This window comes from Acartia tonsa, chromosome 11, assembly GCF_053477335.1.
Source record: "Acartia tonsa isolate MP-2025a chromosome 11, ASM5347733v1, whole genome shotgun sequence".
NCBI classification, from domain to species: Eukaryota; Metazoa; Arthropoda; class Copepoda; order Calanoida; family Acartiidae; genus Acartia; species Acartia tonsa.
The window spans coordinates 46,593,498-46,614,965 of NC_137270.1; the positions used below are offsets into that span (position 1 = coordinate 46,593,498).

General features: G+C 31.3%; 1 protein-coding gene across 1 annotated transcript in view; it reads left to right on the forward strand.

Annotated features, from left to right (window-relative positions):
• The first annotated feature begins 6,617 nt into the window (after positions 1-6,617).
• The window catches only part of LOC145331328 (dynein axonemal heavy chain 5-like), a 28,594-nt gene continuing 13,743 nt past the window's right edge, over positions 6,618-21,468 (forward strand). Inside the window, exons 1-3 of the mRNA XM_080175944.1 lie at positions 6,618-6,707; positions 9,333-9,452; positions 10,305-10,424. Of these exons, the coding sequence (XP_080032070.1) occupies positions 6,618-6,707; positions 9,333-9,452; positions 10,305-10,424 (330 nt within the window). The remainder of the gene's footprint in view (positions 6,708-9,332; positions 9,453-10,304; positions 10,425-21,468) is intronic.

The window sequence follows — 21,468 nt, forward strand, 5'->3', positions numbered from 1 at the left end:
TATTATCCTTGTTAATACTAAGTTCACTTTGATAGAATAAAAATAAAACTACTCTGATAAAACCATCTTATTATCTTGTTACTGCTGTGCTACTTATAAATATATTATCTTTGTTAATACTAAGTTCACTATGATAGAATAAAACTAAAACAACCCTAATAAAACCATATTATTATCTTGTTATTGCTGCCCTACTTATAAATATATTATCCTTGTTAATACTAAGTTCACTATGATAGAATAAAACTAAAACTACTCGAATAAAACCATATTATTATCTTGTTATTTCTGCGCTACCTACAGATATATTATCCTTGTTAATACTAAGTTCACTATAATAGAATAAAACTAAAACTACTCTAATAAAACCATATTATTATCTTGTTATTTCTGCGTTAACTACAGATGTATTATCCTTGTTAATATAATAAGTTCACTATTACAATGTAAAACTAAAACTACTTTGATTAAAACCCAGGAAAAAATATACATATACTGCTAATCATACAATAGTGTCCATATGGAAATAGAGAAAAATAGAAATAGCAAACAAGTTAAAATAAGACATTTTATATACTCACTTATATAGTTTTAAAAAAAGAGATAGCACGAAACCACCAAGAGAACAATGTTAAGCTTTTGTAAAATTGGGCACTCAATCTTGATAGAATATATTTTACTGAAATATTAATAAAAAATCAAGTGAATTATTAAGAATATGCTTGAGAATATCTGGATTATTTTTATTAAATACTTTATTATATTAATCTAAATTTTGCACACTTATAATTTAATACACGGGATTATTTCATTTTGCTATAAGTATATTTTCGTGGTATTGAGGGAGCTCTAAACTCAAAAGAAACGAATGCCTGGAACGACTACGCGACGCGCGACGACGGGAAAGCGCTGACCAAAAAGCCGCTCACCACACAAACTTTTTTGCCATTGAACATCTATATTGTTAGTGTTTCATTACGCTGTGTGTGCTTTTTTTTCTATGTGTGTGTGTGTGTGTGTGTGTATGTGTGTGTTGTTTTAAAATCCATGTTTCGTTGTTGCCACGTTCAAGTACAAGGGCAAGTAAGTCATTGTCCAAGAGTAGCGCCGCAATGAAAGTTAACTTTAGCAGAACAGTATACTTTTATTTAAATACAGTAATTTGGTATAGGGGGAATGTCTTAATGCTTTCTGTAAAAGTGCCTATTGAGCCCTGACCCCCGTTTCCTAAAAACAAGTAGATGGTAGTTTGGTTCATGGAAAGAAAACGAAGTAGCGGGTTTCGTCTCATTTTACATTAGCTTTTGATAGATTGATTTAAGTTAGCTTAGGTTAGGTAAATGTTAATGATTGCCTTGCTGTGTTAGGAAATTGGCCGCGCAAGGTTAGAGCCTACCACAGCGGTTAAAATTAGAGAAAATTACTGTATAAATATGACAAAACCCGCTTTTCTTTCTTTTCTTCCAATGATCCGGTAGTTTTCTCTCCTATGTATGATACCCTAACCCAACAGGGCCTATACCTCAACAGTCCTAACTCTGAATGGCTTTCAAGTTTCCCAGATCTGACACTAATAAACAAACATAAAACTACTAAAAATCCATATTTTTAATTCATTTAAAGATAAAGAGGGGGTTTATGTGCTTGACTGGACTATTCGAGGGAAATCACCAGAATACCTTAATGATTTAAACAAACAGAAAATTTACCAAAGTGCCATATTTTTAATATATTTCAATATAAGGAAGAAGGGTTTATATGCTTGACTGGACTATTCGAGGGAAATCACCAGAATGCCTTAGTCTAAGACAGGCTTTAGATAGATAAGGAAAACCAATTATTTTCAAGATTCACCCTCCTGGTCAATATTTAACACATTTCTTAATCTTAAAATAATCTATTTAATTCCCAAATGTATCCAATTATTTGACTGTAAAAGAAAGTTACGTTTGAATTAAACAATTTTTAATAGCAAAGCTTTTCTATAATTGATAAATGAAAATGAAAATATTTGTGTAAACATTTCTGGGTGCGGTTCTTGCATTCCCCTGGCGCCACTTCTACTATGCATCTACTATACCTTTTATTATTTCAGTCTTTTGTTTGTCTGTATTTTATGGTTACTTTTTCATTATACATGTTTTGCTGTCTTATTCATATCTTTATATTTACTAGGCCCTCTAACATTAGTAAAATAAGTAGCGATGGGCAAAACATAGCTAGTTTAAAACCACCATAAGACTGACATAAAATAGCCTAATACCATCAATGAACCTATAAGAAGCTTCCATTATATTGAAAACTTATATATAAAACTTTTTTTTCGATTTCCAAAAAAAAATATAAAACTCCTAGGACCTATGAAAAGCTACTTTGTAAAGGAGAACCATATCGGTTAAGCAGTTAGCGAGATCCTTCGGCAAAGACAGTGAGACATCCTGTAACATTTATATAAATATTATCATCGTAACTTATGATAAGTGCCATCCCTGTATACAAGCGGTAGCTTTTTATTTGAATATTGCACTTAATTAAAGTGTTTATTATGCAAATCTAAAGGATAAAAAATAATTGATTGCGTACTTAATAGCGAATCTAAGTAGGTAATTGTATGTAAACAAGGAGGACAATATCCATAAAAGCATAGCTCTGAAATCGAAGGACAAAGAACATTAAAACTTTTAGAGTGTCAGACTCAGAACTCATTAAATGTATATAAAAGTATATGAAAATATAAAAGTCGAAAAAAATGTTAAAAACTGGATAATGTTTAAGGAGATACTTACATTTTTAATACTTGATTACAGAGATGCTTCGCTTATAACATTTTACTTTTTTGTCCTAGGAATCAGTATTCAAAAAAATCAGTTCAATCGGATAATAATATCACATACAAATTTGTTGTTAAAAAAGTTTAAAATTGACATGTTTTAAAATGGACGTACGGACATTTCGGTATTTATTTTAGAGTTGCTACGCTTTTTTTAATTGTACCTAACTACTACAGGAATCATTATGCAAAGTTTGAAATCAATAGGACAAAGAATTGAGCTATCCGTTCCGGACGGACGTACCGACCCTAATTATAAAAAAGCTTCGCTTTAAACAAGGATGACAACAAAAAAGCTACGGACAAAGAAATATTACAATTAAAGAAAAGCACAGTTTTCAACGATAAAGAAATATTTTTTTGAGAGGTAGGGGACATCCAAATTTTAAAGGTTGTTCTCATTTGTTGGCTTAAAAACTTTGGGTTCTTCTATTATATCTTTATTGGTTGGTTCCATCTGGAAATGTTCAAACTGTTCATCCAATAATTAAACCAAAAGAGAGGGTATTTCTCATCAGACTTCTATAACGCATTATAACTTTAAGATTGAGAAGGAAAAGACACTAGTATATAAATTATTATATTTTGATAATAACAACGTTATCAGCTAACAAGGATGACAATATCCATAAAAGCGAAGCTCTGTAACAGTAGGACAAACGAACATTACAGCTTGAGTAGAGTGTCAACAATGAATAAAAAGACTATAAATGTATTAAAGTCGTACGAAATTTTTTTTAAGTAGATATGTTGAAAAACTGCTTAAATACAGAATATTGTTTAAGGACATACTTACATTTTAAGGACTTGGTTATAGAGATGCTTCGCTATAACAATGTCCCAGGAATCAGTATTCCAAAAATCCGACCAATCGGATAATTTTATCGCATATAAATTTGTTGTTGAAAAAGTTAAAAAGCAACATGTTTAAAATGGACGTATGGACTTTCTGGTAACGATTATAGAGTTGCTTTGCTTTTTAACTCGTGCCTAACTTCTATAGGAATCATCATGCAAAATTTGAAATCGATAGGAAAATCTAACATGCCTAAATTAACGAAAAGAGGTATCCGTTACGGACGGACTTACGGACGGACCGAACCTAATTATAGAAAAGCTTCGCTTTTTAAAACAAAATGATTGGGAAGATTGCTAGTGACCTATCTCTGTTAATTTGATTACTGTATTGTCGGATACCTTTAGGGATAAATCAATCAATTATTAATATAAAAGTTTGAACCCAACTTAAAATTTAAAAGTAGCAAAGGTTTTTGAGCCAGCGAATGATGTGGTTAAAAAAGACTTTTGGTACCAATGTATTTTACTGCAGGGAGAGAGGGGACATTGGGCTGTTTATTACACTATTCCCCAAAGTTTTATAATAACGTTTTCTTATACAACTTTAGGGACTTTTTAAGAATTTTGATTGGATGCTTCAATAAGTTGAGTGTCCAAATGATTCCACCACTAATAGTAATCTACAAAATGGGTAATTTTGGGTAGCATCATTGAAGATGTTCATCAAATTATCAGCCATTGTCTTATCCCTATAGAATTCTGATTATATAGTCCAATGTCCCCTCCCTCCCTGGTGTGTATTGCAAAATGAAAAGAAGAGTTAGAATTAGAAATGACCAAAACGTGGAATTTATTCCAAAATCAGAGCCACAGAGTAATTATTCAAAGACTATCATTATGTCCATGCATTGCTTTGTATTATAGACAGCTTTCCACGGATATTAAAATCAAAAGATTAAGACCAGAATTGTCTGTAATACGGTGCTATACATGATTTTCCAGTATGGCTGAGAATCGGTTCTAATCCAGCGGATATTAATCGGTTTCGAAGCCATACTGGAAAAAGCATTTTTAAAGTAACTCAAAGTATAAACTCATTGTCATAAACGGGTGCTATGAGTTCGAGTTTCAGTCTGAGCCACGTTATGACTAATGATGTTAAAAAGACTACAATGTGAACTAAAAATAAAATACATATTTAGATACTTGTGAGTTCTTAATCAATACTTATAGAGAGACAGATAGACACCATATTTTTTTCTGAAAAAAAGTTCTTTATCTAATTATTTGATGTATGCTTTTATTTATTGGTGTAAACATGGATAGGTATAATTCTTCATCTGTCTATCTTTATCATTTTTTTTCAACAAAACTTTTAATCGGATTGAAATTTCAAATGTGTGATAATGATACCTCTCGCTTCTTGACATTTCTTTTTAGAATAAAATTAAACATTAATAGTTATTTCTCGTATCGTATTATAAACATATTATGAACATTATCCTTTTTTTTGTCAATTCTATTGGTTAAGTTTTGAGGTGAAGCTTCTTGATTCGTCAATTTTAGAGATTTTTGATTGGCTAGTTTAATAGTTACAATTTAGTGTTGCCTGTAAAAATATAATATTTTAGGCCATTTTTTTTTTAAGTTTTTATTTTTTTCAATTTTGCTTAGAATGGATTTGTAATATTTTTCTGATTCTGAAGGTATATATGAACCCATGTTTTTATGTCTGTTTGAGAAATTATTGAAGTTTAAAGTTTTTATTAAACTGAGGTTAAAAAAATAGATTTTTTCAATAATTACTCAACAGAATTTTAAAATGAAGGTGTCAAATTAAAGATCTTACTATTTTTGTTCATACTGGCCATTTTCTTCTTTTATTTTGTTGCGTTTTAGTACCTTAAAACCGACTTAATTATTTAAAAAAAAACTTAAATTACTTAAAAAATAAGAGGTCTACAAAAAAAAACCGATTGCATATCTGAATTCTATGAAAAATTTTACATCTACTACTTACTAAAAGCACCGGCTAGCTATCTTAAATAAAAACCAAAAAAGTTAATACACCTTCTTTGTATATAATGTCATTAATAGAATAGCTTTATAGGATAGTTATAGGTTTCTAGATCTTTTGTAAATTAAGTTTTGAAACTACTTCTTTTATCAACCATCTAATCATTATACCATAAAACTAACCCATTCAGTTTAGCCAACATCAGGTACAAGTGTAATTTACATTATAATATCCCCTCCCTCTCTAATATTAATATTACGATATATGTTATATATCATTTGGTGATTCCAAGATTTTTTCTATTTTCCAAAAAAATGACGTCATACAATTAAGTTTACCAATGAGAGGCCAGTATACACACTAATTGACCAATTTCTTTCAAAAACTAAAACTGTAATAGGAAGAGGGGAGGGAAGTTGACTCTTCCCCCCCCCCCCATCCAACACTTTGTGTGCCTCTAGAGGCTCTATAGCACTTTGTATGATTAAAGTTAATAAATCCCCATACCTGTCTGTGGGTGTGAAAGTTTGCATAAATTAATTTGCAAATTACTACAAGTGTGCAGCACAGCTTGGAAAAGGAGGAATATTAAAAGGACACTACGAGTTTGCAAAATTAATTTGCAAATTACTACAAGTGTGCAGCAAAGCTTGGACAGGGGGAATATTAAAGGGACACTACGAGTTTGCAAAATTAATTTGCAAATTACTACAAGTGTGCAGCAAAGCTTGGACAGAGGGAATATTAAAAGGTCAATACGAGTTTGCAAAATTAATTTGCAAACTACTACAAGTGTGCAGCAAAGCTTGGACAGAGGGAATATTAAAAGGTCAATACGAGTTTGCAAAATTAATTTGCAAATTACTACAAGTGTGCAGCAAAGCTTGGACAGGGGGAATATTATATAAAGGGACACTTCGAGATTGCAAAATCATCCATTTATGAGAGTTTTCACAGAATAATTTAATCACTATGAGTTTTAAACACTTGGAGAACTCGAGCTCCCCCATAGACGTGTATTTCCTTTATAGATCTGACATGGATCTTGAAGAAATGAAACAGGCAGTTTTACCAATGTTAAAAATTGGAATTATCTGTGTCTCAAATATAGGTATCAAATAAATGTAACATGATGTCTGTCTGTCTGTAGGTTAGTTTCTTGCTAAAAATATGTCAGGAAATTTATTTTTCAAGTTCGAACTTGATACCTAAAAAAAGAAAACCCAATCTTATTTTCTCAATATAATGGATGTAGAATATACGTGGATGATATGACAAGGGAAAATTGTTATCAATTCAAGTTGCTAATATGGACATTATTTATTGGTCTGTTCGTTCATCCAGTAGGAGGGAAGTAGACGGGGAAAAGAGTGGATGTGGTTATCTCTCGACGAAGTGTCCGAAAAAATGAGCCGTCTGACGTCAATAGATCCATCTCTTTTTAAGGGGTTTACTTTCCCACTTGTCTCTCACCTCTCCCTTTCATGACGTCACACGGTTTTTTTTTTAGTTACTTTGTCGAGTGTCGGGTGGGGATAGTCATTTTAGCAAGCTACAAGTTTCACTATATTGAGGTAGTGTAATAATCTTATTAATGATCCTTTCTTAATATGTATGCACTGTTATTAAATTTATTCACAAAAATCTAAATTATGCAAAGCTAGTGTCCCTTTGAGCGTACATAAACCAAGGTTTTGTGCTTTAATTCTGCAATAACCAAAGTCGAAATTGTTCACATAAAAGTGTACTAAAAAAAGCTTGTCCTGAAAATTATGTGTTCGATTCTTAGCCCTAACTTTGTCATAACTTTAGTTTCACCATATTTACTTACTAATGCCCAAATTGTTGGAGATCTTTTTGTCTGCTAGCAAATTCTTTCTGTTCTTTTGTGTTAAATTTTTGACGATATTAGCTGATTTCAAAGACTTGTTTAAAAATTTGAATATAGCACCCCTCCCTCTATGTGCACAGAATTACATATAGCTCATGTCCCCCTCTATTATTTTACTTTAATGAATCAACACCCAATACAATCAAAGTCAACACTAGAAGAAAAAAGGTAAAAACTCAGAAAGGGAGGGGACAATGGGCAGTTTATTACACTAGTCCCCAAAGTATTTTAATTCGTTGACTTAACAAATTTAGGGACTTTTTATAAATTTTGATTGGTTGGCACATTAGGTTGAGTGATTAAACATTTCAACCATTAATTATAATCGACAGAAAGGGTAATTGTGTGTATTATTATTGGGGATTACATCAATTTGTAGACCATTGTCTTATCCCTGAAAAAACTTTCCCTCTCTCTTTCAATTCTTTGGTATTGTGAAGAATAAAAGTGTTTTGATATAAAAAATACCGCAGTACGATACAAAACGCTGAATAAATAACAATAAGATAATTTGTTCTAATTTAAAAAATAATAATATTTGTTATCAAAATCTTCATTTGTAATTACTCAATTAACAAGATTTCTATTTGTCCTGTAAGATCTCATAAACTGCTGAACTAGTTTGTCTGTTAAAAGTAAAAAAATGTCCCTCAAATTACAACACAACCTCCCTCATAAAAAATATAATATATACGAAAATTAAAAGTTAAGGTCATCATCTAAATATTTCATCTTTAAAACGGTAGAACCCTTTTCACGTTTCAAATTTCAGGGAAGCTTCAAATAGCTTTAAAAATCGTTAATGAAAAAATTTCTAATAGCATTGATAAGGTGATATTTCAAATATTTTATTTGCTGGTTTCCCTCGAAGTTTCTAAGGAGCACATACGTTTTTTTCATCGGCCTAAACCAGACAGGGCCTCTAACCCATCGGGGCTACACATGACTCAAAATAATCTAACCTTACCTAAACGAAATTAACAAACAAACGAAAAACTACTCCCCTATCACTTATTTTCAAAATACGGGGGGGTTTATTTGCTCTACTAGGCTCTTTGAGGAAATTCTTTCTTTTTTAATTTCAGTGATGGGTTAATTAATTGAAATTTCTTTGATTATCCTAAACTATTGACTCAGTGATTATTAATACCTGGTGTCCAAAAAACAGACTTTAAAATGGTGAGTTATATAAATTTTAAACCAGCGCGGCGCGGCTCATTGAGTAGGGTTAATAAAAAAAAATAGGATTTATTTTACAGCCAGTCAGTCCGTCATTTTCCCAGTTTCTATTTCTAATAAAGCTAGACTTCGATTGATTCTTGTCAACATAACCATCATTAGAAGCATATAAACATCAATGATATCCACTTTTAAGTAGCTTTTTAGACAATTTAATCTGTTTACTGATTTCTACATTTCTTTAGTGTTGTTGGTCCGATTTAAAAAATGTTAGTGGGCAATAGCATCAAAATTAAATTTCCTTGTCGTTCTAATGGATTTTTTTTATTCATAGACAAAAGGTCATGTAGAAATAAAGTTAAGATTTTCACAAGTCTTTTTTTATCTTCTCTGCTGCTATTAAAGATACATTGCTGATTTTTGAGTGTAGAAACACTTTTCAAAAGTCCATCTAGTATACAACTTAGTTTGTCTGTCGCTCATACATGAAAAAAAAACAAATTAATAATTTCAATAAATGTTTCCTAATTGTATATCTTTCTTCCTATTATTTTTAAGACCATTAAACGTTTGTCTAAAAAAATTGCTCTAAAAAAATCATTAAATTTTCTTCATAGGCTGGGGGGAGTAAGCTCTCCCCCGAGGAGCTGTTGAAGAAAAGGGAGGAGGCGGAGAGGAAGGCCAGGAGGGGGGAGATTGATCCCATGCATGAGTTTGCCTTCCAAGTTCTAGCCCAGGTAACATCCTGCTGTAATGATCAACTAATAAATTAGGAAAAATATTTGGTAAGTTCAGCTAATTTTTATAAGATTTTGGGAGGCATCACACCGCAACAAAGACGATCTTTTTTTATGTCCCACAATTTCATTTTGGATTTATTTTGCTTTTTGGCTATACCTTATTACTGGGTAATAAATAACCAGCGACTGTGATATATTATGTAGCGCATCCACTCCTTGTGTTCATCGCACGAATCTTGGCAAAAGAAAGCATTAGAACTGAAGACGGTAAAATGGTTCTTACTGTCGCTCTGTTTATGTTATCAGAGTAGGGGGAATGCATTGGCTCAAAGTGGATTACCATGCACAGTCAGGACTTCCAGACAAAGTTTATGCAATCAAAGGATTGGTTTTCTGAATTTTACAACTTTTATAGGGGTAAAATCCCACATTTATTGTGTGCTCCGCTAAAACTTTACCAGATGAACCTCTGAAAAAATTATCTTTTGGGATATTGAAAGTGAAAAATTTAACATGCCGCAAATTTAAAATGTTTGGGTGGGAGAACAAATTATTTAATTGTCTTGTAAGAGAGGACTACTTTAGTTTTTAGCATTAAAATCAAGTTTAGTAATGGATGTAGAATATATACGTGAATGATATTGTAGGAGAAAAATTGTCGTCAATTTAGGTTGCAACTTCCCCCCGCATTTATTGGTTGGACCGTTTATCTAGTAGTAGAAAAGATGATGGGGTAAAGGAGGGGAATTGGGCCGGGAGATAATATTTTAGCCCGCTACAGAGTTTACTTCATTATGAAACATCAACATGTGGAGTAAGATCCAAGTAACTATACATCTATTATTCTAGTTGAGTGGACTTGTACGGCACAAACTGTTGGACTATTTCTTCTCTGACCCCACTATGATTGATGATCTGGACTTTCTGTTCAAGAGTGATATGGCTAGGAAACTTATGTTCTACTATCAGGTTGATATATTTCTTTAGTAGAGAAGCTACTCTATATCTTGAATGTTGTATGTCCGTTTGTCTGACACATCTGACCCCACTATGATTGATGATCTGGACTTTCTATTCAAGAGTGATATGGCTAGGAAACTTATGTTCTACTATCAGGTTAATATTTTTTCTTAGTAGAGAAGCTACCAGTGATCTAAAGGGATAAGACAATGGTCAATAATTAAGTATACATCTCCAATGATGAAACAAAAAAATATCCCTTCTGTAGCGTAAACTTAGTGGTTGAAACGTTTGGACACTCAAATTAATAAATCAAATAATCAAAAATTAAAAACTTTGGGGACCAGTGTAATAAACTGCCCATTGTCCCCTTTCTTGCTGCTTGAAATCTCCTAAAATGTTGTCTGTCCGTTTGTTTGAAGCATTGGGGAAATGTGATTTTCTCACCTTATATTCAAGATAAACGGATGAAAGGTAATCTATGAAACCGAATCACACTTTGCTGAAATATAAGGAACAGACGCAATCGATTTCACAAGTTTATGTTACAAAAAAAGGCATTTCCAGAAGAAAAAAAATGTGCTTAAAATAACCCTTCCCTAGCTGTGCTTTAAAAAGGCATTACCAGTTGTTCAAGTTTGTTGATATAAATTGATGCATCGCTAATTATAACAAGTACATTCTTCCTAACAGGGGTAAAGGAACATCAAGTTATCAACTAATAATATTAAATCATCAAATCTTCAAGAACTACAACTTACGGGTGTAATAAATTTAGCTTAGAATGGTTTGTGTAGAAATAAGACCTAAATTTTATGTAATTATTTATATGATTTTTTTACTATATTAATATTTATAGAGCACTTAAACTCTGGTCCCCTTAATTTTAAATAAAAAAAGAGAGGGTTTTTTTTTTAATGTATCTAATCCCTGCAGGAGGCCATAACCCTGCGTGGTTCTACCCTGTACTTAATTTAACCTAACCTAACTTGATATTATATATAAAAAAAGAAAAAAAGCTACCCCCTCATATATTTTTTTTTCATGGGGTTGGGATTTTGTGCTAAACAAGGCACTCTGAAGGATTCGACAGAAAAAAAGTCAAAAGTCCTGTATCTAGCCTTTTTTTATACATAGTTCCATTTTGTAATGATAAATTGGTTTTTATTTATTTACCTATCACAAAATCTAGTTAATGCAGTGGTTATAAATTTTACCAATTGTATTTTGATTGCAGCTACTATAAAAAAACTCCCTGCGACTACGCCTCTAGAGGCCACTAATGGTATTTTAGAAAAAAAAGGTCAGGTTTTTAGGTTTCTATTTTTTCCAGGGTCTTTTCTTGTGAGGATAGAGATCCAACCCAAAAATAGGTATAAACCTTTCCTACGACCTAACAGAAGCTTCACTATATTGGTCCGACTGGTCCTTTCAAACAGATACATATATCTTTAAAGACAAACATCCTGTTACTTTTCTATATTGGAATCAAAACTTAATTTCATTTAAGTATTTTAAGTCAATTTTGCTCTTACTTTTAAACTTGATAGGAGAAAAGCTACTCTATAATTACACATCATCTACTATTATAGGAAACCAAATGTTTATGTAAGGAAAATATTAATTGATCTTTTTAATTTTCCCTAATGAACAAAATTACCCTTGTTCTGAAGTGGATTCTTAAACAACTTTTTGGCTCACTGCCTCACTAAAATTAGTGAGGTTTGCTAAAAAATTTTGTGGAAAATCCTCCAAAATTGCAATAAAAATCTTCAAAAATTAAACAAAATCTTATGCTAATAACCCGTTTATGATTTTATATAATTTTTGTTGATTTTCATGCGATTTTGGAGGATTTTTCACAAATTTTTTTTGCGAGCCTCACTAATTTTAGTGAGTCAGTGAGCCAAAAAGTTTTTAAAGAATCCAGCCTTGTTGTATTACTATTTGTTAATGGTTTCATGTTTGGATAGATAATCAAACTTTATATTCTAAAGCAAATGTAATTTCTTTAATTCCGGACAGAGATTAATATTCAGAAAACAAAGACAATTATCTCCATAACATTAATATTCTTATAAATAAATCTAAGACTTGCTAGCAACTACTCCCCTGAGAGGCCTCTAGGGGCAATAAAGGTGGAGGGAGAAAGTCGACCCCTTCATTCTTTAAATTTCATTTTAAATAGAAAAAATAAAAAGTAAAAAAATTAAAGGGTAATTTTTTCTAGGGACGATTTCTCTTAAAAAGGGTGGTGATTATTAAACCCCCCTTAGACCTATGAAAAGCTACATTGTAAATAATAAACAGATATCTTTAGTGGTAAGCAATAGATAAAGACAGACAGAAAGACATCCTGTTACTTTATGAAGATATATATTTCATAAAAAGTAATTAAATTTAGTTTAGTAAGTGTCTGGGTGGGAGGGGACATTGGCCTGTAAATTAATATGGTACACAAAGTTTTATAACTGCCTTTTTATTATAACATGTAAACAAAATACATTGGGGAAGTATATACATTTATCTTTTCTTCAGATTCCTGAGTAAATGTGGGTTTTTGTAGTTTGACTGACGTAAAGACTAGTTATTGAGTAGCTGCGTTACTTAGAATATTAGAACAAAACCCCAACACAAATATTACATTCTACTGAAATATCAAATTAGATTCTACAATTTTCTTTTTAGAATCCTTATCTCTTTCTGGTTTAAATTAGTTTTAACAAACATATATAATTGTAAAAAGGCCTATAGGGAAATGAAAGGGAATTTAAATGAAAGTAAGTATATTTATACATAAAAGTGCAGGTATATAATTTGTGTGTTATTAGAGACCCTATAACGGCTCGGCTACAACTTTTAGGGAAGCGTCGAATTGGACCCCAAATCTTTCAATTTAAATGTACACTAATAAAATCTTGTTATCATTATTTTTTTCGAATGATGATAGGATTTGTAAAGTTGTTTGATATATACTTCTTGCATTGTATTATAATTCTATGACTAAAATTTTTTCGAAGCATTTTTCTAATATGACTTTTAACCGGTTTTACTAATAGTTGCAAAAGTGTTAATCACAAAATTTGAATTTGTTTTTCTCTATTCAACAAAAATATATTTAATTTATTATTAACTATACCAGCAATATAAAGTTGCCTGAACCAAATAGAAATAAAAATAAATATCCAATGTGAGGATAAACATCATATAAATATTTGACAAAAAAAATAGTGCTATTTCTGCTATCGAGCATTTTTTGGAAACACCTAGCAAAGTTTTTTTTCTAATAAGAATATTAAGGCTAAGGTTAAAAGTGTTTATTTAAATTAAAATAGGATAAGGAAAATATGATGAAAACAAGTTTAACAATTAAAAAATACTCATTGTAAGATATTAAAAGGTTATAGCTTACAAATGGTCGGTTGTGTAGTGCACTGATACCTCATACATTTTTGAAAAAACGAAGCTTATCTATAATTAGTATCGGTCCGTCCGTACGTCCGTCCGTCCGTAACGAATAGCTTTTTTCGTTAATTTAGGCATGTTAGAATTGTCCTATCGATTTCAAACTTTGCATGGTGATTCCTGTAGTAGTTAGGTACGATTTAGAAAGCGTAGCAACTCTATAATCACTACCAGAATGTCCGTACGTTCATTTAAAACATGTTGATTTTTTACTTTTTTAACAACAAATTTTTATGTGATCTAATTATCCGATTGATCTGATTTTTGGTATACTAATTTTGGGACAAAAAGTACAATATCATAAGCGAAACAACTCTATAATCAAGTCCTAAAAATGTAAGTATGTCCATAAACATCATCCTGTATCAAGCCTTTTTTCAACAAATATACTTAAAATTTTGCTTCGACTCTTATACATTTATATTCTGATTATTCACTTCAGACACAATACAAGCCTTAATGTTCGTTGTCCTTCCATTTCAGAGCTTCGCTTTTATGGATGTTGTCATCCTTATTTTCAATTTCTTTTAAAATAACGGATAGGAATTTAGTACTCAAGAAAGTACTTTGTTTAATAATAATGCAAATAAAAAAATCACTTTAGACAGTGCAGAATCATGGCAAACATAAGCTAACAATATTTTGGACAATAACAATTAAATTTTAAAAATGGGCTTTTTACAAAACTTATGTCTGTCCTCGAACTTATTTAACCTGTCTTATGAAGTGACAGGTCGAAGCAAAATTTAAAAGCTTCCATAATATATTATTAGTCTTCATAATTTCAGGGATAAAAAGATAGACAAATGATAGTTTTTTTTATCGTATTATAGACAGCTTTCTGCGGATATTAAAATGAAAAATTATAATATTAAAATCTTTTTTGTTATCCTCGAGGGGCCGAAGGCCCGTTCAAACAAAACTGATATTTATTTTACAATTTCATTTTAATAATCGTGGAAAATTTTCTGTAGCACGACGATATAAATGATTTTTCAGTTTGACTGAGAACCGGTTCTAATCCAGCTGATATTCATCGGTCCATTCTGGAAAGTGAATTTTCTGTAATTCTAATAAAATTTGACCAAATAGTATTTCTTAAAACAGACAGACGCTGACGTTTGTATATTAGCTTAGCTACTAAAAAATTGTATGACATTGATATTAATGTGCTATTTTTTACTGCATCGATTATATATTTCTTTATCTAATATTCCCAATAGAAAAAGAAAGTGGAATAGAAAGGGGAATTTTGTTTATTTAATTTTATTAAAAGGTTTGCATTCAATTTATAACCTTATGTGTTATGTATTTTTGTAGGCTAAAAATAGTTAGAGCAAGGTTGACAACATCCATAAAAGCAAAGCTATAGAATCAGACGAACATTACACAGAATATAATATCAATATATATTTCTAAATTTTTTTTCCCTAAATTGCTTGAATACAGGATTCGGTCAATTGTTTATTTATATCATAAAACATAGTTGTTGTTTTAATTAAATGGACGTACGATCTTTCTGGTAATTATTATAGAGTTGGTAGACGTCTTAACTTGTATTTAACTATTACATGAATAATTATTAAAATTTGAATTCGATATGACAATTCTACCGTGGATTCTAAAGATGGACAGGGCCTAGTTTTATATTTGCATGTTAAACTTCACTACTCCAAGTCATACTAGAGACGTCAAAAAGTGTCGACTACGGCTATTGTATTTAGGTGGGAATGTACTGTCATATAATATAGGCAGAGTTACTGCAATATTCTTGCAATCAAAGACCAGAGGTGGATTCCTTAAAAAATTAGGATCGCTAAATCGGCGATGAGGGTCGCCAGATCACCAAAAATAGTTTTTTTTTTAAATCCTCCAAAATCATATGAAAAATCTACAAAGAATAAATAATTGATTATAACCCTTCTATGATTTTAAACACTAATAAACTAATACAAAATAAATTTTGTGATCCTATTTTTTTTAAGTATCCACCTCTGGATAATCTTTATTCTTTAGCAATGCAATCACTTGTGGCAAATAAATTTACACAATTAGAACTTTTGACAAAGTTAGAGCAATAGAAATGCAATCAGAGAGTTGGTTGTTTGTATTATTATATATGTTATTATGTACCAAAGAATTTTGACACATAAATCTCAATTGGGGTGGGGGGGGGGGGGGAAGAGGAAGTCGACCCCCATCTTACAATTTTAGAATTAAAAAGAAAAAGGTTTTATTTAATCAGTTTGGAGGGGCGATTTCTCTTGGGGGGATAGTGGTGTCCTCCCACAAAAAAAGTTTAAAACCTTCCCAGGACCTATGAGAAGTTACTCAGTAAAGGAGAACTATATCGGATACGCGCTTACAAAGATCTTTCGGTACTGACACACAAACAGACACAGATCCTGTTACGCTTTTATATAAGGATTACTATTTTACAGCAATGGCAATTCTACTATTTTAGCTTGGTGATATTGGCGAAAATATGGAAGATGTAGTTGATAATGAAAAAGAAATCGTAGTTAAAACGGTTAGATTAGATTGTTATAGATTTATATTTTTTTAGAAGTTATACGAATTAGTTTTATAGATGGATAGAATTCAAAGACATTATACACAGCTTATACCAACAACGAAATTAATTCGAAAAAACTGTCGTTTGGGGGTCAACACTTTAATTTACGACCTTTATATTTGCCCCCAAAATATTATTTAAGATTTTTTTCACTTGTTGGTTATACCTTTTTCTGCATTAACATCTTATACCTTTAATAAACTTTTCATTAAAACAGTATTTTTAAAAGCTTAGCTTTGGGTCGTCTGTCCGACCGTCTGTACGTCCGTTCACATTTAAAACCATTTCAATTTTTATATTGCTCAATTTAAACTACTAACCACAAAGTTTACATTATATTATAGATTTAGATCATCATAGATAATATTTTAGTTTTATTAAAACCAATTGCTACACTGTTTAAATGCATTTAAATGTTAAAAAGTACATATTTATAACACGAGTTTATATATTTCTGAAGTTATTAAAAGTTAAAATCGAGACATTAAAAAAAACATTAATTTGAAATTTTCACTCAACCCACTCAGTTTTATAGATGTCTCTAACTTTATTATGTAGTGGGACAAAGTGACTCAAAAATCAGCCATTTGACGTCATAAAAATGAGTGATTTTCCTTCTCTTTTCGAAGGGTTTTCTTTCCCACTTCTCCTCTTATCTTCCTACTTTTGATGACGTCACATGGCTGATTTTTGAGTCACTTTGTCTCTCTAGAGTTTTATTATAGAATATTATATCAAAAAGTTTCTTTTGTTATAACAATATGTTCAATCAATATTTTCACAATTTCAATTTAATTTCTATACTATACAATAAATTTAAAATTTAACATTTATATTATCGTTGGATGTACAGACATGAATAATTACTCAAAAAAAAGGTTTCCATAAGAATCCATTTAATGGCGTTCTTAAGGTGGGTATCAACTCTCCACCAAATGAAAATAAGTGTGTAGATAAAACCATCAAGGTTAATAAAACATGAACTACCACAAGGCCGTTCAAGGGGGGGGGGGTATGAGATGATTACCCCCCCCCAAACGATTTTTTTTTTTGGGGGGGGGGGGGTGGGTTAGAATATTTGGATCATGGAAAGAAAACAAAGTCATTCCTTAATTAGGACAGAAGTCACCTTCCTAGGAAGGACATAAGTAGCCTTCCTTAAGTGAGAATTTGTTAGATGAAGGGCATAAATTGCCTCCCTTAACAAAGATTTTGCAAGATTGAGGACATAAGTAGCCTCCCTTCACCTAACAAAACCTAGCTTTTTGGTCCTTCACATAGCAAAATCTTGCATAAAATTGGTTTTTGGTCCATCACATAGCAAAATATTGCAAAACTTAGCTTTTCTGTCCTTATTATAGCAAAATATTGCAAAACATAGCTTTTTGGTCCTTCACATAGCAAAATCTTGCATAAAATAGCTTTTTGGTCCATCACATAGCAAAACATTGCAAAACTTAGCTTTTCTGTCCTTCACATAGCAAATTCTTGCAAAACATAGCAAATTCTTGCAAAACATAGCAAAATCTTGCAAAACATAGCAAATTCTTGGAAAACTTAGCTATTCTGTCCTTCACATAGCAAATTCTTGCAAAACATAGCAAATTCTTGCAAAACATAGCAAATTCTTGCAAAACATAGCAAATTCTTGGTAAACTTAGCTTTTCTGTCCTTCACATAGCAAATTCTTGCAAAACATAGCAAATTCTTGCAAAACATAGCAAATTCTTGCAAAACATAGCAAATTCTTGCAAAACATAGCAAATTCTTGCAAAACATAGCAAATTCTTGCAAAACATAGCAAATTCTTGCAAAACATAGCAAATTCTTGCAAAACATAGCAAATTCTTGCAAAACATAGCAAATTCTTGGAAAACTTAGCTTTTCTGTCCTTCACATAGCAAATTCTTGCAAAACATAGCAAATTCTTGCAAAACATAGCAAATTCTTGCAAAACATAGCAAATTCTTGCAAAACATAGCAAATTCTTGCAATACATAGCAAATTCTTACAAAACATAGCAAATTCTTGCAAAACATAGCAAATTCTTGCAAAACATAGCAAATTCTTGCAAAACATAGCATTTATGTCCTTTACATAGCTAAATCTTTCAAAATGCAGCTTTTCTGTCCTAAACATAGCTAAATGTTGCAAAATGTAGCATATTCTTGCTATTTAGACCACCCATTCCTGGGATCTTAAGCTTCAAACAAGAAAACCTTGCTGTTTGGTTATTGAATTGATAGGATTTCAGAACAATGATATTAATTTTGATGTTTTATAACTCTGAATTTTTTCATCCATTTAAAATAGCCAGCTTTTTGTTAATAAATGTGAATACTAAAAATGCTTTTAAATTTAATGATCTACTAGCTGCTCTGCCCCTAGAGACCTTTTTTTTTGGGGGGGGGGGGTTAATTTTTACTAGGGGTGAATTCTCCTGGGAGGGTGGTACCTATACCTATAACCTATCCCAGAACTAATAAGAAGCTAAACTAAGTACAGAACCCTATAAGTTCAGAAGTTAACGAGATATACATACAGATAGACAGACACAGATCCTGTTACTTTTATTATAAGGATAGTAAAATATATGTTCTTGTGTAAAAGCTAGCTTTTCAAAATAAGAAGAAAAAACTTGACACATCATGCCGTCCGCTGTCGCGAAGTATGGTCTATGAAGATTAGAGTGGGTCAATTTTCAAAGTTTTTTTTTAATTTTTAATTCATCACAATGGATTTATTATTACTTGGATCTTACACGAGATTTGCATGTTCTATAATAAAGTGAACTCTCTAGTGGGCTAAAAAAAACGATCTCCCCCACCCAATTCTTTTAACCTATTCCCTCTTTTTTACTGGATAAATGGCCCACAAAATAAAATCGAAGAGAAATTGCAACCAAAATTTTCTCCTGTTATAATATCAACGTGAATCAATACAGAACTTAGCAACTTAATTTGGCGACAACTTTTCTATGTAATTCTATGTCAATAAGATAGCGTGCTTATCAATTCCAAAATTGAGCCATCCTTATGACTTTTGACCCAACACGACCTGGGGTTGGTTAATTACCAATACTAAAATCTAATCACACAAAGTTTTGAAATTAAGAAATATTCTAATTTATTTTTTTGGTATTAATTAATATGAATACTAAGAAAATTTATAATCCCTTATAACTTTTCAACATATATATTTAATTGTAAAAAAATCCGAAAATTAACATTTCTTTAGCTCTGTTATTGGTCATCCCCCCATATAGTATTATAATGTCCATTTCGCAAAACGTACTATTTACAGGGATCTAAAGGGATAAGACAATTGCCGATAAGTTGATGTAAATCCTCAATGATTAAACATAAAATCATCTCTTCTGTAAGTTATAATTAGTGGTTGAATCGTTTACTATTAACAGGGATCTAAAGTGATATTCAATTGCCAATAAGTTGATGTAAATCCTCAATGATTAAACATAAAGTTATCCCTTCTATAAGTTATGATTAGTGGTTGAATCGTTAATGGACAAGACACTCATTTTAATGTACCAACCAATAAAAATTCAATTATATTTCCCTAAGATTAAGCCAACGAATAAGAAAACGTTACTATAAAACTTTGGAGACCAGTGTAATAAGCAGCTCAATGTACACTCACTCCTTGGATTATTACACAGTACCCAAAGTTTTATCTTAACAATTTCTCATTTATGGGCTCAACATTTTGGAGACTTTTTATTTAATTAATTATGTAAATTGATTTATCATCCATTGTGTTATCCCTTTTAATTCCTGATTTTGGCGTGATTTTTATGTGACGGCATGGGTCAAAAATGTTTAACATCAAAGACAATCTATAAATATAGAATATCTATAATACAAAGTAGAACGATGTCCGTATGTTTGTTTGTAGCGAAGGATCTCGCTAACCTCTGAACTGATCGGGTTCTCCTTTACAGAGTAGCTTCTCATAGGTCCCGGGAAGGTTTATAACTATTTTCTTAGGGGGTGGGACATCCCCAACCCCCCTAATTTTTTTTTTCTTTTTAAAACTAAAATCAAAATAGTGGGCTGGACTACCCCCCCAAGAAATTTTTTTTTACATTCTTTTTTAAAATCTTAAATACGAAATTTTGGTTTGATCAAACCTCTTGGTGCCCAAGCCCCTAGAGGCTAGGGGCGAAGCCGCTAGTGTAATATAAAAGATTTTAAGAAAAAAAATAATCAGGGACCGCTGAACCGATATGGTTCACTTTCATAGTGTAGCTTCTTACAGGACATGGGTAAGTTTATTGCTATTCTAGGGAAGGGTACCACCGTCCTCCGAAGATAAACATTTCCTTGAAAAAATAACCTTTTAAAAAATCGAATGAAAAATGGGGGAGGAGTAATTTGTTTTTTACTTTTTCATTTTAAAAATAATATAAAAATGGAAGGGTTAAATCCAAACCACATCCACCTCAAGTACCCCTGGAGACCTCTAGGAGCGTAGCCGTTAGTTTAAAATAAAACACCAACAGGCAACAATAAATCAAAATTCTTACAAATCTAAGCATACATAGTCTATGGTCTTTGTGTGTGTTCCGACCCATGCCGTAAACGCCCAACTAGCCACCTAGCCAAACAGTTTTTTTTATTTATTTCTTTATTATAAAAAGCTATCTTTTAAAAAAATATATTTTTTTACTATGCTATTATAGTAATTGTATGGTTCTTTTACAATTTATCTTCGTATGAGACCAATAAAGGTTTAAAGCTATTTGGGGGAAGGGTACTACCACATTCTTAAGAGACATTGCCCTAGAAAAATGAAATAAAAATTAGGGTAGGGAGACTTTCCCCTCTTTCCATTAATATGTCTATAGCATAGCAGTTAGTTGATAATTAAATTTAAAAGCATTTCTAGTTTTTAAATTTATTAACAAAAAGCTGGCTATTTTAAATGGATGAAAAAATTCAGAGTTATAAAACATCAAAATTAATATCATTGTTCTGAAATCCTATCAATTCAATA